The sequence below is a fragment of the Schistocerca cancellata genome, chromosome 7 (genome assembly GCF_023864275.1).
Source record: "Schistocerca cancellata isolate TAMUIC-IGC-003103 chromosome 7, iqSchCanc2.1, whole genome shotgun sequence".
NCBI classification, from domain to species: Eukaryota; Metazoa; Arthropoda; class Insecta; order Orthoptera; family Acrididae; genus Schistocerca; species Schistocerca cancellata.
Window position 1 is genome coordinate 572,491,127 of NC_064632.1, and position 25,174 is coordinate 572,516,300.

Below are 25,174 nucleotides of genomic sequence, written 5' to 3' on the forward strand. Positions count from 1 at the left end.
TAGCAGTCTTTTTGTTGTGCCTATATGCAACTCAATATCTCCTTTACACATATTGGAATGATAGTATCAATCAACTCAGACTGCAATTTGATGCACTATTTACAATTCAAGATAAATTCTGCTCAAAATAACACATAATATTTGATGGGGGATTTCGGAATAAAGTGCAGATTCAAATGAACGTATGCAAATACAGAGTGATTTTTTTTTTCCACTGTGTACAAACTCTAGGGATTGACTGATGAGATCATATGGAACAAGAAGGTCTAATGAGCTTATGTCCAGAAATGCATGGTTTCATGCTTACAGACCATTTGTTCAATCAGACATTGTTACAGAGACTGCAGTGCAGTATCCACTGTACCATGCAGCCACAGTTACATATCCATGGTTTCCTCAAAAATGCTTCAAATGGCTCTGAGCACTATGGGACTCAACTGCTGTGGTCATAAGTCCCCTAGAACTAAGAACTACTTAAACCTAACTAACCTAAGGACATCACACACATCCATGCCCGAGGCAGGATTCGAACCTGCGACCGTAGCGGTCGTGCGGTTCCAGACTGTAGCGCCTTTTAACCGCTCGGTCACTCCAGCCAGCATGGGTTCCTCCTAGAGAGTGGTACTGTTCCTCATATGTCGTCCTAGTGCCCTCTCCTGCCATAGCAATTGGTAATATGTCCGATTCACTTCTCTTGCTGACTCACCTTGTAGTGGATGTGACAATGGTTCCAGAGATCGCTGACATGGTGTTTACTTATAGAAAAGCAAATGGCAGCATGTAGCAGGCAGCAAGGTTATATAAGGAGAACTATCCCCACCAACAACTACTACAGCATTCAATGTTTGTAACACTGTTTCAATGTTTGTAACACTGTTTCACTGTTTGTCTGAGACAGGATCGTTTCGGGAAGCAGCAAATCATGAAAGATGTACCCAAAATGTTCAGACACCACACTTGGAGGAAAATGTGATTAACACTGTTGATGGTGACCACCCTGTCAGTACGAGGCAGTTGACCCACCAGTATAGGGTAGGCCAGACGACCATGTGGAACATTCTCCATGAAAACTGTTACCACCCTTACCATTTACAGTGTGTGCAGCGCTTACTAGTGACATTTTCCACATTGGAGTACTTCTGTCACTCGTTTCTCCATCAGGCAATCATGATTCTGGGATGTTTTTGAGTGCTCCAGGATTTGTCATCCATCCTGTTCACAGATGAGGTCATCTTTACGTGGAATGGTATCTTCAACTTTTATAACGATCACCTGTGGGGTATCATGCAGAGCCACCATGGTATAGTGACAGTGAATTGTCAGCATGGTGCAGCCAGAATGTGTGAGCCGGGATAACTGGCAACCATATTTTAGGACCAGCCTTCCTTCCATGTCACCTAACACGCCAGAACTATTGGTGTTTTTAGCAGATGACTTTGCTTCCTGTGCTGGAAGAAGTGTCATTCATGATTCCTTTCAAGCTGTTCGGATGCAGCCTGGCCAATGTGAACATGTGAGACAGAACAAGTTACGGCGAGTACACACATGCATTGAGGAACAGGGAAACCATTCCCAATACATACTGTAACTGTGGCCGCAGTCTCTGTAACAATGTATGATTGAATAAATGCTCTCTAGCATGAAAACCATGCATTTCTGGACACAAGTTCATCTGACCTTTTTTGTTCCATATCCTCTCATTGATCAGTCCCTAGGATTTGTACACAGTGGAAAATATCAGCCTGTATACTCTGCTTAGGTTTAGAGCAATAGTTGCCACACTATTTACCAATCTGAACAAGAACACTAAGAGGACAAGACTGCAATCGAACACTTATGTGGGGGTGGTGGGGAAGGGGTAGCAGCATGAAAAGGCTTGCATGTATTGAAAATGACTGATATTAGTGTCAAACACACAATTTTCAGGGTTGCTAGTGATAATACGGCTGATGACATTTATCTCAAATTTTAGTGGAATAGAACATTCTATAAATATTTAGAATCTGTTGTAAGGAACTGAAATGCAAGACATTTTTTTCCACCTCATCATGTTCTGAGAAATCATTAATCTTCTTACACACAGATAACCATAAAGAGATACAATCTACTAATTAGAACCAAGTCCGTACAAGTTCTTGTCACAGTATATTAAACTTGTCTACAAATACTTCAGATATTATATTCAACTTGTTTAGTATGATCAGTTACAGAAAATTATCTGCAATTTACTGAAATGCACTTCACAATTTTCAAGGTGAAGCTGGCATAATCACAATGTAAAAACATAATTTTCAATGTGGAAGATGTGTTTATCAATTATAGCTTTGTAGAACATCTTGAAAACAATGGAGATCAATTATAACATTGCAGAACATATTGAAAAGAATGGAGACCGATTATAACAGCACTCTCACAGAAGAATTAAGATTTTTCTTTCACTGAACACTCATACTAATTTAGTACAATTTCAACCTTATTTATAGCACTGTAACACCTGGATCCTCCTTTTAACTATGAAGGTCACTCCAAAAGAAATGCACACTATTTTTGCAAAAATACATTTTCATTCCGCATGTCTGAAAGTTTTACAGTGTGTAGATACATCCTTCCCGCATGTTTTCAAACTCTGTTCAACCTGTTACCATGAGTGGCGCCATCACAGCATGTCTTCGAGATGGCTGCTACACTTGACGTTCGTCAGAAGCAACATGCTGTCATAGAATTCCTGTGCTGTGAAAACGAGACAGTGGGAAACATCCATAAGAGGTTGAAAAAGGTGTATGGTGATGCTGCTGTCAATTGCAGTACAGTTAGTCGGTGGGCAAGTAGGTTACGTGATGAAAGTGGGCAGGGCAATATTGAGGATTGTCCTCGCAGCGGCAAGCCTCATACTGCACACACTCCAGACAATGTGCAGGGAGTTAACGAACTGGTGACTGCTGACAGATGCATCACAGTGAACGAATTGTGACGCTATGTTGGGATTGGGAAAGGAAGTGTTTGCAGAATACTGAAAATGTTGGCGTTAAAAAAAAAGGTTTGTGCCAGGTGGATTCCCAGGATGTTGACAGTGGCTCACAAAGAAACAAGAAAAACAGTATGCAGTGAACTTTTGGAACAGTACGAGAATGGTGGAGATGAATTTCTTGGAAGAATTGTGACCGGTGATGAAACATGGCTCCATCATTTTTCACCAGAGATGAAGAGGCAATCAATGGAGTGGCATCATGCAAATTCAAAAGCACACCTTCTGCTGGAAAAGTTATGGCTACGGTTTTTTTCGATTCCGAAGAACTCTTGCTAGTGGACATCATGCCAAGTGGAACCATAATAAATTCTGATGCATATGTGACGATACTGAAGAAACTTCAAGCTCGACTGAGTAGTGTTCGACCACATCAGCAAAAGCAGGATGTTTTGCTGTTGCATGACAATGCACGGCCACATGTCAGTCAAAAAACCATGGAAGCGATCACAAAATTCGGATGGACAACACTGAAACACCCGCCTTATAGTCCTGACCTGACTCCATGTGACTATCATCTCTTTGGGAAACAAAGACTTTCTTCGTGGAACAAGGTTTGAAGATCTCCCTTGTGAACGCTGCCAAACACTGGCTCCAACAGGATGGTCCAGTATTTTACCATGCGGGTATACAGGCGCTGGTTCCAAGATGGCATAAGGCAGTTGAGAGGGATGGAAATTATGTGGAGAAATGAAAATGTTGTTCCTAAAGGATGTATCTACACACTGTAAAACTTTCAAACATGTAGAATGAAAGATGGATTAAAAAAAAATAGTGTGCATTTCTTTTGGAGTGACCCTTGTATATAGAGGGGTGCAAATGTCCATGTTGACTATGGAATAAAAAAGAAGAAGAAAAGGGAGAAAGAGTCTGTCTGCTGTTCATGTGGGAGGTAGAGGCAGGTGTAGACGGAAGAGGCAGAAACCTTGCCCCCAGCCCACCCATAACATTCGCTACACTACAGAAGGCTGACAGAAGAGCGGAACAAGCAGTTAGCAGAAAAATACTTTCACAATCATCACTTGTAGATTGGGCCTTATACAGTAGAAAATGATGATGTGCCAAACACCCACATGTTAGGAGAGGGAATGAGAAATGCTGGCATCTTCAATGTATGAAACATGAGGGAGTATTTTATGGCATGGGGGCATATTTATGAAAGGGAGGTTAATTTCATGTATGAACACACAGCATTTGTAGTTAATGGTATCATATAAGTTAATGATATGACTTATGTGTTTACTGTATGAGAGTGGCAAAAGTAAAGCCCAAGTCCTTGTGACGGAGAGTATGACAGAATGTTTTCCTGTGCTGTTGCAAAGAATAGAAGGGGTAGGGGTTCAGACACGGTGTGTAACTGGAGATAAAGATGCAAGACAAGGGATACTATTATAAAAGCCTTTTTAGTGCATGCATGTGCTCTCCCGCCAAGAGAAATGTGGGAATGATGCTGAAGTGCAGGGAGACATTGGAGCGGGAGGGGGAGGAGGAGGAGGAGGAGGACGCTGTGACAAATGGACAGCGAACAGGATATCTATTCTTAACTGGTGACATGCTGCGTGTGCAGTGAAGGAATTAAAAAATTTTTCACTTTTACAAGGACTTTATACAGTTGAAAACATTGTTGTGTGTGGTTGTATAGCCATGGAAACTGTGGGCATTACAAAAATATTTTACATAGATGGTAAACAATAATTTCATTGGCCAGAAGAACAACTTCAGTGAGCCAATAGTGTGGTTGGCCACACCCAGGGACATATCTCTGGAGAACACAAAGATATCACCTTGAAGGGACACTTGCAGTCGAGACAAGAAAGAAGACACTTGTTATCCAGGTGGCAAGAGTTGAGAGATGAAACTGGGCTCCTGACCACGTTCTGCTGTGCTGCCAATGCTGGACACATCTAGCTCTGGCCACCACCAGACACATCTCACACAATGACGCTATGATACTACCTAGATGCTGGCAGACATCTACAGAAAGTCTTCTTCCGCACAATAGCCGCTTGATAACCGCAAGGAAAAATGAACTACACTTATGATCTAAGTAAGTCTGCCAGTTCCATTTGTCTTATAGCAACCAAGACTTGAACACCTTGGTAATGAACCGGAGAATCTTGTAATTGATAAAGGGCTAATTATAATTTCCTTTTTCATGAGTAAAACTAATTTGTACATTGTATTTGAATATCATGGTCCAAAGGCACAGTTGTTTCTAAAAATAAATATCTGAGACTACTCACCCTACATTCTTGCAGCTGATGTTCCTAATCCTTTCACATAATATGCAGATGCCCCACTCAAGTTCAATTTGAGATATTGTGATTTCTTTGATTTACTGTGCACATGCTGCACTCAAGTGCGATTTCATATATCTATTGTAATGGCTTCAAAAACTCCAGACACCACAACGTGGAGTGTGGGCTATTGTGCACATACTGCCTGATGCTCTTTCTATATTTGTGTGGTTTCTATTAGGCCTAAACATGCAATATTACTGAATTGTGAGGCAATGTTCATCGGCAGTGGTGACATTTCTAAAAATAATGGTGAAATGAGGAATTCTCAGGGAAGCTGATATCGCTAGAAAAGTCAAGGAATTACTGATTTGGTAGGTTGGTTTAAAAAAAGGGGAGGGGGGGACCAAACTGTGAAGTTTGTGTTCCCAGTAGAACAAGTACCCAAGGGAAAGAAGAAAACAAAGACGACGTACGGTACAATCACAGGAAAAAAGGAAGAACCAGAAGAACGACAGGAGGACAACAAACATTACAACGGACAAAACAGGACAAGAAACTCACAAACACACGCAAGAAACATGAAGAAGAGTCTAAAAACAAGAAAGCAAATTACCATGGCTGGCTGACCATGAGAATAAAAAAGGAGAAGCCAGCCACTCTGCAACACATTAAAAACTCCACCCTAGAAGCCCTAGGGTGGAGGACACAGGGACAAAAAACATGCGCTGAAACTCGGATCAAATGATAAAACCCACCCTCATGAATAAAACGTAAAACGAAAGCTGCTGTTGAGGCACTGTCACACAACACTGATGGTAGGGTGCAGGGAAAGTTAAAAGTCCACCGCAGAGCGGCTAAAATTGGGCAGTCCAGCAAGAGATCGATGACTGTCATTTGGGAGCCACAGAGACATTGAGGTGGGTCCTCGCAAAGGAGGAGGTAACCATGTGTGAGCCACATATGGCCAATGCAGAGCCGACAAAGGACAAGTGATTCCCTGTGAGAAGCCCACAGGGAAGACTTCCACATATTCACAGTCTCCTTAATGACACACAGTTTGTTGTGCATACTGTTATGCCTCTCCGTCTCCCAAAGCCGAAAAACCTTACAGCGTAAGACAGAACACAGGTCAGTTTCAGAGATGCCCCTCTCCACGAGCGATTTACATATAGCCTGTTATGGCCAGCCCGGCAGCAAGTTCGTTGCCTGGGAGTCTGACGTGTCCTGCGGTCCACACTAACACCACTGAATGACTGGACCGTTCCGGGGCAGAGATGGACTCCTGGATGTTCGCCACCAAAGGATGACGAGGGTAGCACTGGTCGATATCTTGTAGGTTACTCAAGGTGTCAGTAAACAGGAGAAATGACTCACCAGAACAGGAACGGATGTACTGAAGTGCACGAGATATGGCCACAAGCTCTGCAGTGAATACACTGCAGATAGCAGGTGAGGAATACTGTTCAATATGGCCTCTGTGGATATAGACGAAGCCAACATAACCATCAGTCATCACACCATTGGTGTAAACAACTTCAGAGCATGGAACATGTCAAGAATCAAGAGAAAGTGACAGCGGAGAGCGGCGGGGTTAACGGAGTCCTTAGGGCCATGCAAAAGGTTCAGACGAAGCTTTGGCTGAGGAGTTCACCATGGAAGTGTAGTGAATGGACCTCAAGTAGTGGTGGTAAGGGAAAAGACTCCAGTTCAGAGAGAAGGGATTGCATGTGAACCGCAATTGTGAGCCCTGACCTGGGCCGCTGATGCAGGAAATGAATTGCAGCAGGTGGGAAAAGGAGACGGTAATCTGGATGCTCAGGAGAACTATGAATGTGTGCAACATAACTAGCGAGCAGTTGTGCAATGGAGGGACTCTGGCCTCCACCAGGACACTGGTCACCAGACTCCCATAGTCAAGGCAGGATTGAACAAGGGCTCTGTAGAGCTGAAGCAGCGTAGAGAGATATGCACCCCAATTGGTGTTGCTCAGGCAGCAGATAGCATTGAGGTGCTGCCAGCACTCCAGCTTAAGCTGATGAAGGTGAGGTAGCCAAGTCAATCGGGCATCGAAAACCAGTCCTAAGAATTGATACGTCTCCACTACAGTGAGTGGATCATCATTAAGATAAAATTCAGGTTCTGGATGAATGGTATGACACTGACAGAAGTGCATGACACACGACTTTGCAGCTGAAAACTGGAAGCTGTGGACTAGAGCCCATGACTGCGCCTTATGAATGGCTCCCTGTAGGCACCGCTCAGCAACACCTGTACTGGAGGAGCAATGCGAAATGAATAAGTTATCTGCATTCAGAGAAGGGGAGACCAACAACCCTACGGCTGCTGCTAGGCCATTAATGGCCACTAAAAATAGAGATACACTCAATACAGAGCCCTGCGGAACACCATTCTCCTGAATACAGGGGGAACAATGGGAGGCACCAACTTGGACATGGAAAGTACAGAGTGACAGGAAGTTTGGAATAAAAATCGGGAGGGGGCCCCGGAGACCCTACTCATACAATGTGGCAACGATATGATGTCGCCAGGTCGTCGTGTCATATGCTTTAGGTAAGTCAATAAAGACTGCAACCACGTGTTGGCGTCTGGAAAAGGCTGTTCAGATGGCAGACTCGAGGGACACAAAATTATCAGTGGTACAGTGACCCTGATGGAAGCTGCCCCGGCATGGAGCCAGTAGGCCACTTGAATCCAGGACCCAACCCAACCACTGACACCCATACGTTCCAGCAGCTTACAGAGAACATTGGTAAGGCTGATGGGCCGATAGCTATCCACAACAAGTGGATTTTTACCATGTTTTAGCACTGGAATGATGGTGTTCTCCCGCCATTGCGATGGAAAGACGCCATCACACCAGATCCGGCTGAAGATGACGAGGATATATCATTTGTAGTCAGACGAGAGATGTTTAATCATCTGACTGAGAATCTGATCCAGCCCAGGAGCTGTGTCATGCAATGTGCAAGGGCGCTGAGGAGCTCCCACTCTGTAAATGGTGCACTATAGGGTTCACTGTGGCATGTAGTGAACAAGAGGACTTTACTTTCCATCCACCAATTGAGGGTGTGAAAGGCTGGGGGGTAGTTCTCCGATGCAGAGGCTCAAGCATAGTGTTCAGCAAAGTGCTTGGCAACTGTGTTTGTGTCAGTAGAGAGCATGCCATTTATGTTAACACCAGGAACACCTGTTTAGGTCTGGTAACCAAAAAGACCTCTAATCTTCATTCAGACTTGGGAAGGTGATTTATGGCACCCAATGGTCGACACGTACCTCTCCCAACACTCCTGTATCCATCATTTTATGAGCAGGTGAACACCGGCATGGAGCCGCTTAAAGGGTATTAGGTGCTCCAGGGAAGGGTGCCACTTATGTTGCTGTAAAGCTCGCCGATACTCTTTAATTGCCTCAGGGACTTCTGGCGACCACTAAGGGGCTGTCTTCCACTAGGGGCACCATAGGGAACAAGGGATCATGTTTTCTGCCGCAGAAATTATTGTTGTTGTGACCTGCTCAATCACAACATCGATAGCACCACGTGGGGTAGATTCAACGGTGACAGAAGAGGTGAAAGCTACCCAGTCTGCCTTGTTTAAAGCCCATCTGGGTAGGCATCCATGGGCATGACACCAGGGCAGTGACAGGAAGCTGGGGAAGCGGACACTAGCACACAGTGCTCTCCAGTGGATAGATGGGAGAAGTCCTGGGCTGCAAATTGATAAACCAATGGCCGAGTAACTACCTAGACCCACCCTGAAATGTGAGGTGGCCCCAGTATTTAAGAGACAGAGGTCAAGTTGGGACAGTAAATTTTCAACATCTCTGCCACAGCCAGTAACTGTGGTGCTACCCCACAAGGGGTTATAGGCGTTAAAATCTCCCAAAATTAGGAAAGGTTTAGGGAGTTGATCAATCAAGCAGCCAATGTTTTCAGGGGTACCGCACTGTCTGGAGGGAGACAGTTATTTCCTGTGTCGTCTGTATCCTGACAGCCTCAGCTTCAGTTTCAAGAGGAGTTTGAAGGGGCACAGGTTCACTACATACCGAGTTCAGAACATAAACGCAAACTCCATCTGACACTCTATTATATTCATTACAGTTCTTGCAATATCCCCTGTAGCCACAAAGGGCAAAGGTTCGCATTGCCATAAACCAGGTTTCCTGGAGGGCAATGCAGAAAACAAGTGTAAAGCTTAACAGTTGCCATAGCTCATCCAGGCGGTGGAAAGAACTGCCACAATTCCACTGGAGGATGACATGATCGTGAGACTGGGAAGGCATGAAACACTCAATGAGGCGGTCTACACCTCAGGGTCACCTGCTGCCACTGACTTATTTCCTGAACAGGCTGTATCCATTCTGTCTGAGGGTCTGGCGAGATCTAGGTCGTCAGCGGGCACCAGAATTTTCACCTCATCATCAGACGCAGAGCTTGTAAGCAGCGGTGGTGTGGGTGCCACCACAATTCCTTTGGTCTTGGGGGTCTTCTATCTGGATTTCTCTCGCTGAACCTTGGGTTTCTCTGGCTGGGAGGGGTTCACTGATTCAGTCTCTGGGACTGAGGATGATCGTGGAGCCCTACAACCAGCTGCTTTTGGGTGCTTCAGCCACCGGCGGGTGTCATCTTACCTACTAGCAGAAACCTGGGAAGGCAGTGACCTAAGGGACCCCTTTCTAGCGAGAGGAGCTGAAGGATACTTACGCTTCCCCAGCTGAGAAGTGGGGCTGGTGTCCCCAATAGTTGGGGGGGACAGTGCTCCCAAGGTAAGTGGTGCAGGAGCAACAGGGAGGGAAGTTCCCCCTACCATCAAGGGAGCAGGTTTAGTGTTCCGGCTCTGAGAGCCGACTGGAACTCGCGGAACTGATGGGGCTACAATTGTTCTTGTAGCGGCGGCATAAGAAGTGGTCATAGTCACAGGATGTCGGCACTCAAATTTCCTTTTGGCTTCAGTGTAGGTCAGTCGGTCCAGGGTCTTGTATTTCATGATTTTTCTTTCTCGCTATAAAATCTTGTTGCAGTCTGGTGAGCAAGGGGAATGATGGTCTCTGCAGTTGGCACAGATGGGAGGTGGGTCACATGAAGTATTGGCATGGGATGGACATCCACAATCTCGACATGTGATGCTGGAAGTACAGCGGAAAGACATATAGCTGAACTTCCAGCACTTGAAGCACTGCAATGGGGGAGGGATACATGGCTTGAAATCACAGCGATAGACCATCACATTGACCTTCTTGGGTAATGTGTCATCCTTGACGGCCAAGATGAAGGCACCGGTGGCAACCTAGTTATCCCTCAGACCCTGATGGACGCGTCGCATGAAATGAACTCCTCGTTGCTATAAGTTGGCGCGCAGCTCGTCGTCAGACTGCAAAAGAAGGTCCCTGTGGAATATAATACCCTGGACCATATTTAAGCTCTTATGAGGCGTGGTGGTAATGGAAATATCCTCCAGCTTGTCACAAGCGAGTAACGCCTGTGACTGGGCAGAGGATGCCGTTTTTATCAAGACTAACCCTGACCGCATTTTGGACAAGCCCTCCACTTACCCGAACTGGTCCTTTAAATGATCTGCAAAAAACTGTAGCTTCATCGAAACAAAGTAGTCCCCATCAGTTCTTGTACATATGAGGTACAGGGGTGAATAAGGTTTGCTGCCATTCTAAGCCTGGCACTCCTCCCATGGTGTACCCAGGGAGGGGAATGACTTGGGGTCATATTTCTTAGCATTAAAGTTAGACTTTGCCCGCTTAGAGACTGCTGGTGGCAGACCACCAGCAAGAGATGTAGTGCGTTTCATGGTGTGTCATCTGGCCCAATGCCATCCATTCCGACCAGGGGGCCTCCCCACAGGCGCAACCCAGCCACAGCAAAGGCCACCTAGCAGGACGGCCATTGCCGGGAGTCATGATGGTCCAGGGTAACGTGCATCTACCCCTTGGCATACACGGGGAGTTAACAGTGCAGTCATCAGCAGATCAAACCCTGTGTAGTCAGGGGGCTACAACCAACAGAGTACATGGCAGCCCCACCACAATGGACTGGCTACTGTGCTGGATATCAGGTGCAAAGAATTCCACAGCCAACGTCGGTGCAGAAAGCGACACTGCATAGTGGGAGGAGGAAAACGCACCCAGGAAGGTGTCCTCGCTTAATAGATGGAGGATGAGCGGGACTGCAATGCCACGATGAGAAAGTGGGCTAAGGATCTCAATGCATGATGGACATGATGCACCATGTATGGCACACTTCCCCAATTGGCTCACTCTTCAGGAAAATTTTGAAAAATGGAGGTTAAACCCTACAGGGGACCATCACATTAAGGCTGAAACATGTGAGACTCCTTTTAGTTGCCTCTTACGACAGGCAGGAATACCTCAGGCCCATTCTGACCCCTGGGCCTGCAGGGGGTCAAGGAATTACTGAAACATTCAGGGAATTCTTAATAACAATAGTCGGGCGATGGGGGGAAGGTGGAAGGGGGGGGGGGGGAGTTGAACTATTCACTGATGGAAAGAAATGTTCAGAGGTGTTTAGTTAAAAATTAACCTGAGATTCTGCTTCAGAAATGATTGGTTGTGAAGTCACGTAAGAAAAGCCAAATAACTACACTGAATTGCTTTAACACTCCTCTCTAAGTCGAGGCAACCTTTGGCACATCTGCTGACCTCTAGAATCTTCATTGTTACCAGTGTGTTGTCATTATCAAAGTCAACTAATTACATTCCAGTGACAATAGTTCAATGCGTGTTGCTTCTGCGGATTTCTCATATACTTGAAGTTATGTCACTATAACATGGCATGGCATATTAATGGATGTGTCTGCCACTGCGAGGAAAAAGGAGGAGGGGAGAGGGAACCACATCAATTGGTACCATATAATTACTTTTTAATATAGACATCTTTTTATCTCTATCTGCTCCTCTTCTATTTGTAAAGTTTGAAGTCTTGTTAGGGGTTTTCAGGTCATGTTTCTAAGACAGAAAAGACTAGGCCTCTAATGAGCCTAAGTCTCCAGCTACACCAGCAGATGAATGCCCAGTGGTATCCTGTAATTAGTGTCTGAGGAAGGAAACTGCCTTTTCCTTGGACAAACATGGGTTTGGGAATCAGTTCTTGGTTCAAGGCATGGGGCATACCTATTGTAGTGGTTGTGAAAATCTATGACATTGGTAATAGATGAAGCCATTTTTATTTCGAATGGGCTTCAGGGTATAAGTGGTCAAGTGTTTTGAATTCCTGGATTTTCTTTTCTTTACAAAAAGTTGGATGCAGAGAATGTAGATCTGGGCAATTTAAGCACTGGAGTGATTGTTGGCACTGTTAATTGGCGCATCACTATCCAATACTGTGTCTGTAGACAGTTTCGTATGTACACCAGTCCTGGCACATTGGTAACAGCAAATGCATCCCACAGGTGGTGAAATGTATGGTCAGATGATGCATCCGTATACCATAACTTTTATCTCTTCATGAAGTATGTTCTCTTCAGACACTAGTACGAGAGCTACTGCGCTGAGCTAGTTGTCCTCAAGTTCTTTCTGTATATGACAAATAATATGCACACCCCAGGGCTCCTAGTTTTGGAAACTACAGAAAATCTAAATCTGGAGAGCAGAAGAGAATCTGCAGCCCACTCCTCAAATGCAAGTCTGGCATTTTAACTGCTGTGGCACCTATCTCAGTGCTACACACTCACATGCCCCATATCAACAGTTTTTGTGCTATCTGCCTATTTGGCCAGAAGTGATCTACCTTTATATACATATTACATTCCATACTGGATATCACAACGCACATGCTCACACAATGTACTAATAGCAATTAGTTATAATTACAAATATAAACTACTAAACAACATGAAAAATACTCAAATAAGGTTACACGAGGTTCACAAGTTACTAAATGCCTGCAAAATCATTTAAATAAAATTAAAAATATTATGAAAGGAAAGTTTCTACTCGCCATACAACAGAGATGCTGAGTCGCAGATAGGCACAACAAAAAAGACTGTCGGAAATAACTAAAGCTTTAGGCCATTAAGGCCTTGTCAACAATAGACGTAGACACACACACACACACACACACACACACACACACACACACACACACACACACACACACACACAAAAAAAACTAGGAGCCCTGGGGTGTGCATATTATGAAGGCCTTAATAGCTGAAAGCTTTATTTGTTTGTGACAGTCCTTTTGTTGTGCCTACCTGTGACTCAGCATCTCCACTATATGGTGAGTAGCAAATTTCCTTTTCACAATATTGTTACATTCCATCCTGGATTTTCTATTGTTTAGTTAAATAAAATTATGCTGTTACAGTGAGGAAAAAGACTGATTACCATCCACTGTGTGAAGCCCTTTCTCAAGAGCAGTGCGATAGGCACTAAAAAATTCATCTCCGGCATTCGGATCTGCACCAGACTGCAAGAGAAGCCGTGCCACATCTACCCAACCATTGATGGCAGCAGTATGTAACAATGTCCATCCAAGTGTATGTCGGCGATTCACATCCAGGCCTTCAGATATCAGCCTGCACACACATACTCAACTGTGATAAAAGATTTGGAAATTATAAAGAATTAATAGGTATTCTACAAATATTTCATGATGTGATACCTTTTAACTTCCTGCAAGTTACCATACTTAACAGCTCTGAATGCATACTTCTCTGAAACAAATAATCAGTTTGTATAAGAGAAAATAAAACAAAACAAAATAATAAAAACAAGTACCCCTACATATCACCCCCCCCCTCCCACACACACACACACACACATACACTTTGATTTATGCATACACTCAAAAAGGCACCACAACTAATGTCTGAATTACATGACAGCTGACCTTTTATAGAATTACAGTTTTGCAGGTCATGGGCATGACAAGAAACCTTGTCAAACATTACTAAATGCCTTCTATGAAAACTACCAAGGACAGATAATTTGGAAGCACAATTATAATGGAAATATATTAGATTTAGTTGTAACTAATAGCTCTGACCTCGCTGAGGATGGACATATTGAAATTGGTATCAGTGCCCAAGAGGCAGCTGTAGCAACAACAATTATTAAAAGTACTAAGGGCAGCTATAAAAATTAGGAAGATTTCCATGTTGAGTATGCTCCAGAAAGAAGCAGTCAGGCCATATCTCAAGGAGGAACACAGAGAAAGTATACGGAAGAACTGTTTCTCTAATGTAAAAGAACAGCTGAGAATGAAACGGATAGAACCAAGTAGAACAGTTCATTATGTGAGGGATCCTTCACAGGACACAATAACTGCAAAGAAACTTCTAGAGACGCAGTGATTACTACATAAAAAGTGTAAAACAAAGCATACAGTTATAGACAAGGAGAGGCTAAATGAGGCCCATTTGGCTGTAATGAGAGCACATGTAAGACCCTCAATGACTACCATTGCAGAATCTTATCAAAATATCTCTCACAATATCCAAGTATATTTAGTTCATATGTAAATTCTGTCAGTGGCACTGAAGTTAATGTCCGGACACTCACTGATGACACTGGAACTGAAATTGAGAGTAAATGTTCTTTTACAAAGGAAAGTACAGAAGTAAAGACCCGAACTCAAGCATGACTGCAAAGGCGAGTGAAATGGATATTAGTGTCATTGGTGTTGAGAAATAGCTGAAATTTCTAAAACTGAACAAAGCTCCAGGGCTGTATGAAATCCCTATCACGTTCTATACAGATTATGTGGCCAAGTCAGCCCCCTCTTCTCACCATAATATGCTACTGTCGGTCACTCATATAAAAAATTGTAGGAGTCATTAATCTGAGGAAAGTATTCATGTCACATCCACCCACAAGAAGGGTATCAGAAGTGAATCACAAAACTATCATTAAATATGTATGATATCTCTCTGTTGTAGAATCTTAGAACATATTATGAGCTCAAATGTAATGATCTTCCCCATGCTAACTAGCAAGGATTCTAAAAATATTAATCTCATGAAACCCAACTTGCACTTTTCTCTCGCATGACATCCTGAATGCCATGGATCAAGGCAGTCAAGTAGATATGATGTTGCTTGACTCAGTAACACACCAATGCTTATTACAAAAAAACATGACCATGTGGGATATCTCATGAAATCTGATAATGGATTATGGCAGGGAGGATGCAGTTTGTTACCTTGGCTGAGGGGCCATCGGCAAACGTAGAAGTAAGTTCCAATGTGCCCCAACAAAGTGTGTTGGAGCCATAGTAGTTCATGTTGTATGTTAATGACTATACTATGATTTGAACAGTTCTTTTATCAAAATGATGTCAAATGAGTCAGTTTACAGGATATGTACACACGTTTAGTGTTAACAGTACTAAAAACACTATTTTTCCGTTACGCTCAGGCTATCAGTTTTCAAAGAGAAACTCGTCAGTGGATTACAAGAAGGTGTCCAGGACAAATGATTTTAGTTTATATCTGAAACTTGCTTTGCTACCTGTCAGACATTTTATGTTATTGGGCAAATTATCAAAAATTTTTGTGGCTGCATATTGAACACATTTCTGAGCTACTGGCAGCTTTAATAATGGTAACTTTTCCCTTCTAGTGTTGCAGGTGTGGTCTTCACTACTCTTCCCAAATTGTGGTGGATTATTTATGATGAATTACATTAATTAATATGTGTATTGTAATGGTGCACTGAAAATGCCTACCCCTTGAGGTACTTACATAATGGCTGTGGGTGAACACCACATATTACCCTTATTGCTCACTTTTATGCAATCAATAGTTTCTTTCACAGTGATGAGCTACCCCAGAAAATTATTCCATAAGACATGTGCAAAATAAATCAGGAGGTTGATTCCTTTATCTCCAACACTAGCATTTATATGAAAACCAACAGTAGCTCATCTTAACTGTTTGAGAAGATCGGAGGATCAGACTTGTTCTCCTCCCAACTCAAGTTTTCATCAATAGGTGCACCCAAAAATTTGGAGCATTCTACCTTATTTAATGTTATTTAGTGGAATGTTTGTCTGTTGTGCAGACCTGAACTTTTTTTTTTAAGAAAGGTTCATTTTCAGGGACCCACTTAATAATTCTTTGAATAACATCATTAACCACCTCTTCTATTGCTTTCTCTCTCATTACAACACTAGTGTAATCTACAAATAGTACCAGCTCTGCTTGTTGAATGTTAAGGGAAAGGTCATTAGATATATAACATGAGGAGTAGGAGTGGAACCATAACTGAACACCCTTTGGGACTCCTTTAGTGAATTCTCCCCAGTCACTAACATTTTCTATCTTTCCAACATTGTCTAAATTAGTTAGCACAACTTAATGCATTCTGTCTGAAGTATTGTTCAAACCAGCCATCAATCTCATAAAACTCAAGTTTTTCTAAGAGTGTAACATAATCTGCACAATCAAACAGCTCGGAAAACTCACAAAAAATTTCAGCTGGTGATATTTTGTCATTCAAGGCTTGTAATATTTGTTGGGTGAATGTAAAAATAGCATTCTTAGTTGAGCAACCCTTCTGAAATCCAGACTATGACATTCTAAGTACAGTAGAGCGTCGATTATCCGAATGTCGGTCAACCGAACGACCACTTAACTGAACTGTGTACTCGCTCGCACCTGTTACTCTCCCAACCTACCGTCCATCATCCCCCTCACTCCCAAACCAAGTTTCCCACAGTTTCCCAGAATTATTGCGTAAGTTATTGTTAGAAAGAGAAGAGGATGGAGAAGCAAGTCTCTTAAGAAATCATAAGAATATTGACTTGAAAGACATGTCCTACATGATCAGCGCAGCATGGAATACTGTAAAGGAAGAGAATTTGAAAAAAGCCAGGAATAAGACACAGAAGAAAATTCACAAGGTATGATTGAAAATGACGAACAGAATGATATGTCCGAAATTCTCGGTATGCTAAAAGAAATAGATTGCCACGAATGAGATGAAGAAGACGTTCCTGAATGGATGAATATCGATGATGCAGATCCAGGACACCAAATCATGCAGGACAGCGAGATTGTAAACGTCGTCACTGATAAAGATGACGCCGCCAGCATCTCATCAATCAGTGCTCCACAAAGTGAAGATGAAAGTATACCAACAGCTTCTGAGGCATTCACTTGTTTAGATACTACCCTGCGATGGTTTGAAGCCCAAGATGAAAGTGACCAGTTTCATATATATGTAATGAAAAAAGTATGTGACTTAGCTGCTCGTAAGTGTGTAGGCTTGCTAAGACAGACCAAAATAAAGGATTTTTTAAAACGTTAATTTTGTATACTGTGTGTATTGTTCATGCAAAATAAGTATGTAATATGTATATATTTTTGTTTAATAAACTGTGCCACATACTATATATTCCTACTGAAGTTGCCTTTGTATGTTACTTTGTAATACTAAAAGAGATGTCTGTTTTTATGAATAAATTTACTGTACAGTACTTCTTTTTGGCAAATAAAGATGTACAGTTCGATTATCTGAACAAACCAGTTTTCCGAACACCCATGTCCCCCAATTACTTCGGATAATCGACACCCTACTGTATATTGTTTCCACTTACTCATGAGACTACTCTTGGGTACATTACTTTTTTGAATACTTTTGAAAAAGATGTCGTAAGGACACTGGATGATAATTATTTAGTCTTCCTTGTCACATTTCTTGTAAAGAGGTTAACAATGGGATTTTTTAATTTTTCTGGAAAAATTTCCTGTGCCAGCGATGGTTTACATGTATTACTAAGGACATTACTTATTAAGTTACAATTCTTTTCAGAGTTTTATCTGAAATTCCTTCAGCAGCATATGAGCTTTTGTTTTTTAGAATTTTTATAATTCTGTCAATTTCAGTGAAGGCTGTTGGTGCTACTTGTAGTGGCTTAAAGTTTTGTGGATTGACATATTTAACATATTCTCTTGTTTTCTTTTTTTTTTTTTCCTTCAACTGAACCATTTAATCCTATTTTTGCTGCTACATATAGAAAGTGATTGTTAAAAGTACTCACAACTTGTGAATTATCAGCCAGAACCTTGTGATTTAATTTAACTGTTACAGCACCTTGTACTCTGACCGGTTGTCCTAGCTCCCATTTGACATTATCCAATACAATTTTAATCTTATTATCTGCATTATTAATTTCTGTCAGCATATGCATATTTCTGGACATTTAATGACTTTCCTTAAAATATTACAGTAACATCAGATCTTCAATTATTCTGTCATTTAAAGAAATTTTCTTGTTCCTCCTACATGAAATTTAATCCATTTAGATCAATGCCAATGCTTTAACTTACTCTTAAAGTACTGTATCCTGTTCTCATTAATATAGCCTACATCTACATAGATACTCCGCAAGCCACCGTATAGCATGGTGGAGGGCACCCTCTATCACTACTTGTCATTTCTTTCCTGTTCCACTCGCAATTAGAGTGATGGAAAAAAGACTTTCTGTTGCCTCCATGTTGTTGTTGTTGTCTTCAGTCCTGAGACTGGTTTGATGCAGCTCTCCATGCTACTCTATCCTGTGCAAGCTTCTTCATCCCCCAGTACCTACTGCAGCCTACATCCTTCTGAATCTGCTTAGTGTATTCATCTCTTGGTCTCCCTCTACGATTTTTACCCTCCACACTGCCCACCAATACGAAATTGGTGATCCCTCGATGTCTCAGAACATGTCCTAGCAACCGATCCCTTCTTCTAGTCAAGTTGAGCCACAAGCTCCTCTTCTCCCCAATTCTATTCAATACCTCCTCATTAGTTATGTGGTCTAACCATCTAATCTTCAGCATTCTTCTGTAGCACCACATTTCGAAAGCTTCTATTCTCTTCTTGTCCAAACTATTTATCGTCCATGTTTCACTTCCATACATGGCTACACTCCATACCAATACTTTCAGAAACGACTTCCTGACATTTAAATCTATACTCAATGTTAACAAATTTTTCCTTCTTCAGACACGCTTTCCTTGCCATTGCCAGTCTACATTTTATATCCTCTCTACTTCGACCAACATCAGTTATTTTGCTCCCCAAATAGCAAAACTCCTTTACTACTTTAAGTGTCTCATTTTCTAATCTAATTCACTCAGCATCACCCGATTTAACTCGACTACATTCCATTATCCTCATTTTGCTTTTGTTGATGTTCATCTTATACCCTCCTTTCAAGACACTGTCAATTCCATTCAACTGCTCTTCCAAGTCCTTTGCTGTCTCTGGCAGAATTACAATGTCATCGGTGAACCTCAAAGTTTTTATTTCTTCTCCATGGATTTTAATACCTACTCTGAACTTTTCTTTTGTTTCCTTTATTGCTTGCTCAATATACAGATTGAATAACATCGGAGATAGGCTACAACCCTGTCTCACTCCCTTCCCAACTACTGCTTCCCTTTCATACCCCTTGACTCTTATAACTGCCATCTGCTTTCGGTACAAATTGTAAATAGCCTTTTGCTCCCTGTATTTTACCCCTGCCACCTACAGAATTTGAAAGAGAGTATTCCAGTCAACATTGTCAAAAGCTTTCTCTAATGCTAGAAACGTAGGTTTGCCTTTCCTTAATCTTTCTTCTAAGATAAGTCGTAGGGTCAGTATTGCCTCACGTGTTCCAACATTTCTACGGAATCCAAACTGATCTTCCCCGAGGTCGGCTTCTACCAGTTTTTCCATTTGTCTTTAAATTATATCGCGTTAGTATTTTGCAGCTGTGGCTTATTAAACTGATTGTTTGGTAATTTTTACATCTGTCAACACCTGCTTTCTTTGGGATTGGAATAATTATATTCTTCTTGAAATCTGAGGGAATTTCACCTGTCTCCTACATCTTGCTCACCAGATGGTAGAGTTTTGTTAGGCCTGGCTCTCCCAAAGCTGTCAGTAGTTCTAATGGAATGTTGTCTACTCCAGGGGCCTTGTTTCGACTCAGGTCTTTCAGTGCTCTGTCAAACTCTTCATGCAGTATCATATCTCCCATCTCATCTTCATCTACATCTATATTTATACTCCGCAAGCCACCCAACGGTGTGTGGTGGAGGGCACTTTACGTGCCACTGTCATTACCTCCCTTTCCTGTTCCAGTCGCTTATGGTTCGCAGGAGGAACGACTGTCTGAAAGCCTCCGTGCGTGCTCTAATCTCTCTAATTTTACATTCTTGATCTCCTCGGGAGGTATAAGTATGGGGAAGCAATATATTCGATACCTCATCCAGAAACGCACCCTCTCGAAACCTGGCGAGCAAGCTACACCGCGATGCAGAGCGCCCCTCTTGCAGAGTTTGCCACTTGAGTTTGTTAAACATCTCCGTAATGATATCACGGTTACCAAATAACCCTGTGACGAAACGCACCGCTCTTCTTTGGATCTTCTCTATCTCCTCCGTCAACCCCATCTGGTACGGATCCCACACTGATGAGCAATACTCAAGTATAGTTCGAACGAGTGTTTTGTAAGCCACCTCCTTTGTTGATGAACTACATTTTCTAAGGACTCTCCCAATGAATCTCAACCTGGTACCCGCCTTACCAACAATTAATTTTATATGATCATTCCACTTCAAATCGTTCCGCACGCATACTCCCAGATATTTTACAGAAGTAACTGCTACCAGTGTTTGTTCCACTATCATATAATCATACAATAAAGGATCCCTCTTTCTATGTATTCGCAATACATTACATTTGTCTATGTTAAGGGTCAGTTGCCACTCCCTGCACCAAGTGCCTATCCGCTGCAGATCTTCCTGCATTTCGCTACAATTTTCTAATGCTGCAACTTCTATGTATACTACAGCATCATCCGCGAAAAGCCGCATGGAACTTCCGACACTATCTACTAGTCATTTATATATATTGTGAAAAGCAATGGTCCCATGACACTCCTCTGTGGCACGCCAGAGGTTACTTTAACGTCTGTAGACGTCTCTCCATTGAGAACAACATGCTGTGTTCTGTTTGCTAAAAACTCTTCAATCCAGCCACACAGCTGTTCTGATATTCCATAGGCTCTTACTTTGCTTATCAGGCGACAGTGCGGAACTGTATCGAACACCTTCCGAAAGTCAAGGAAAATAGCATCTACCTGGGAGCCTGTATCTAATATTTTCTGGGTCTCATGAACAAATAAAGCGAGTTGGGTCTCACACGATCGCTGTTTCCGGAATCCATGTTGATTCCTACATAGTAGATTCTAGGTTTCCAAAAACAACATGATACTCGAGCAAAAAACATTCTAAAATTCTACAACAGATCGACGTCAGAGATATAGGTCTATAGTTTTGCGCATCTGCTCGACGACCCTTCTTGAAGACTGGGACTACCTGCGCTCTTTTCCAATCATTTGGAACCTTCCGTTCCTCTAGAGACTTGCGGTACACGGCTGTTAGAAGGGGGGCAAGTTCTTTCGCGTACTCTGTGTAGAATCGAATTGGTATCCCGTCAGGTCCACTGGACTTTCCTCCGTTGAGCGATTCCAGTTGCTTTTCTATTCCTTGGACACTTATTTCGATGTCAGCCATTTTTTCGTTTGTGCGAGGATTTAGAGAAGGAACTGGAGTGCGGTCTTCCTCTGTAAAACAGCTTTGGAAAAAGGTGTTTAGTATTTCAGCTTTACGCATGTCATCCTCTGTCTCAATGCCTTCATCATCCCAGAGTGTCTGGATATGCTGTTTCGAGCCACTTACTGATTTAACGTAAGACCAGAACTTCCTAGGATTTTCTGTCAAGTCGGTACATAGAATTTTACTTTCGAATTCAATGAACGCTTCACGCATAGCCCTCCTTACGCTAACTTTGACATCGTTTAGCTTCTGTTTGTCTGAGAGGTTTTGGCTGCGTTTAAACTTGGAGTGAAGCTCTCTTTGCTTTCGCAGTAGTTTCCTAACTTTGTTGTTTTACCACGGTGGGTTTTTCCCGTCCCTCACAGTTTTACTCGGCACGTACCTGTCTAAAACGCATTTTATGATTGCCTTGAACTTTTTCCATAAACACTCAACATTGTCAGTGTCGGAACAGAAATTTTCGTTTTGATCTGTTAGGTAGTCTGAAATCTGCGTTCTATTACTCTTGCTAAACAGATAAACCTTCCTCCCTTTTTTTATATTCCTATTAACTTCCATATTCAGGGATGCTGCAACGGCCTTATGATCACTGATTCCCTGTCCTGCACATACAGAGTCGAAAAGTTCGGGTCTGTTTGTTATCAGTAGGTCCAAGATGTTATCTCCACGAGTCGGTTCTCTGTTTAATTGCTCGAGGTAATTTTCGGATAGTGCACTCAGTATAATGTCACTCGATGCTCTGTCCCTACCACCCGTCCTAAACATCTGAGTGTCCCAGTCTATATCAGGTAAATTGAAATCTCCACCTAAGACTATAACATGCTGAGAAAATTTATGTGAAATGTATTCCAGATTTTCTCTCAGTTGTTCTGCCACTAATGCTGCCGAGTCGAGAGGTCGGTAAAAGGAGCCAATTATTAACCTAGCTCGGTTGTTGAGTGTAACCTCCACCCATAATAATTCACAGGAACTATCCATTTCTACTTCACTACAGGATAAACTACTACCAACAGCGACGAACACTCCACCACTGGTTGCATGCAATCTATCCTTTCTAAACACCGTCTGTACCTTTGTAAAAATTTCGGCAGAATTTATCTCTGGCTTCAGCCAGCTTTCTGTACCTATAACGATTTCAGCTTCGGTGCTTTCTATCAGCGCTTGAAGTTCCGGTACTTTACCAACGCAGCTTCGACAGTTTACAATTACAATACCGACTGCTGCTTGGTCCCCGCATGTCCTGACTTTGCCCCGCACCCATTGAGGCTGTTGACCTTTCTGTACTTGCCCAAGGCCATCTAACCTAAAAAACCGCCCAGCCCACGCCACACAAACCCTGCTACCCGTGTAGCCGCTTGTTGCGTGTAGTGGACTCCTGACCTATCCAGCGGAACCCGAAACCCCACCACCCTATGGCGCAAGTCGAGGAATCTGCAGCCCACACGGTCGCGGAACCGTCTCAGCCTCTGATTCAGACCCTCCACTCGGCTCTGTACCAAAGGTCCACAGTCAGTCCTGTCGACGATGCTGCAGATGGTGAGCTCTGCTTTCATCTCGCTAGTGAGACTGGCAGTCTTCACCAAATCAGATAGCCGCTGGAAGCCAGAGAGGATTTCCTCCGATCCATAGCGACACACATCATTGGTGCCGACATGAGCGACCACCTGCAGATGGATGCACCCTGTACCCTTCATGGCATCCGGAGGGACCCTTTCCACATCTGGAATAACTCCCCCCGGTATGCACATGGAGTGCACATTGGTTTTCTTCCCCTCTCTTGCTGCCATATCCCTAAGGGGCCCCATTATGCGCCTGACGTTGGAGCTCCCAACTACCAGTAAGCCCACACTCTGCGACCGCCCGGATCTTGCAGACTGAGGGGCAACCTCTGGAACAGGACAAGCAGCCATGTCAGGCCGAAGATCAGTATCAGCCTGAGACAGAGCCTGAAACTGGTTCGTCAGACAAACTGGAGAGGCCTTCCGTTCAGCCCTCCGGAATGTCTTTCGCCCCCTGCCACACCTTGGGACGACCTCCCACACTACCACACGTGAGGGATCAGCCTCAATGCGGGCAGTATCCTGGGCAACCACAGTCTTAGTTCGATCGGGGGATGCGTGGGACGAGCTGGCCGTCCCCGACAAACCCCCATCCGGACCCCCACAGTGATGCCCATTGGCAACAGCCTCAAGCTGTGTGACCGAAGCCAACACTGCCTGAAGCTGGGAGCGAAGGGATGCCAACTCAGCCTGCATCCGAACACAGCAGTTGCAGTCCCTATCCGTGCTAAAAACTGTTGTGCAAAGAACGTCTGAACTAATCTACAGAGAGCGCAAACAAATCGACACAAAATTTAAACGGTTATTAAAATACAAGATTGCCTAGTAAATGCAGTAATGCTGCTACTTGCGCACTGCTGACACACTGCTCGGTGGCGGAAGGAGACCTATTCAGGTACTAAAACGCGATGCTACAACTCTCAAATACTATAATACACCCGAAATTTATGAATTAAAACAATGCAAGTACCAAAAACACGAAAAGAAACTATGTAACAAATGAGTGAGCTAGGAGTATACGACTTGCTGCTGCAGCTGCTTATCCAACGGCGGCAGGGAGCACACCTCTTTCATTTCTACAATATTGTCCTTAAGAACATTGCCCTTGTATAGACTCTCTATATACTCCTTCCACCTTTCTGCTTTCCCTTCTTTGCTTAGAACTGGGTTTCCATTTGAGCTCTTGATATTCATGCAAGTGGTTCTCTTTTCTCCAAAGGTCTCTTTTGATTTCTCTGTAGGCAGTATCTGTCTTACCACTAGTGAGATAAGCCTCTACATCCTTACATTTGTCCTCTAGCCATCTCTGCTTAGCCATTTTGCACTTCCTGTCGATCTCATTTTTGAGACGTTTGTATTCCTTTTTGCCTACTTCATTTACTGCTTTTTTATATTTTCTCCTTTCATCAATTAAATTCAATATTTCTTCTGTTACCCAACAGTTTCTACTAGCCCTCGTCTTTTTACCTATTTGATCCTCTGCTTCCTTCACTATTTCATCCCTCAAAGCTACCCATTCTTCTTCTACTGTATTTCTTTCCTCCATTCCTGTCAATTGTTCCCTTATGCTCTCCCTGAAACTCTGTAAAACCTCTGGTTTAGTCACTTTATCCGGGTCCCATCTCCTTAAATTCCCATGAGCCCTTATTTCTTGTGTCTTATCTTCATGGTCCTTACGCACAATATATGTTGGTGGCAGTAGAACTATTTGGAAGTCGGCTTCTCTAAATTTTCTCAGTAGTGTTTCTTGAAAAAAAAAATGTC

The 25,174-nt window shown here is 43.0% G+C and overlaps 1 protein-coding gene across 1 annotated transcript in view; it reads right to left on the reverse strand.

Annotated features, from left to right (window-relative positions):
- The window catches only part of LOC126091975 (caseinolytic peptidase B protein homolog), an 81,936-nt gene that overhangs the window by 49,150 nt on the left and 7,612 nt on the right, over window positions 1–25,174 (reverse strand). Inside the window, exons 2-3 of the mRNA XM_049907334.1 lie at window positions 13,919–13,970; window positions 13,642–13,832 (exon numbers count right to left, since the gene is read on the reverse strand). Of these exons, the coding sequence (XP_049763291.1) occupies window positions 13,642–13,832; window positions 13,919–13,970 (243 nt within the window). The remainder of the gene's footprint in view (window positions 1–13,641; window positions 13,833–13,918; window positions 13,971–25,174) is intronic.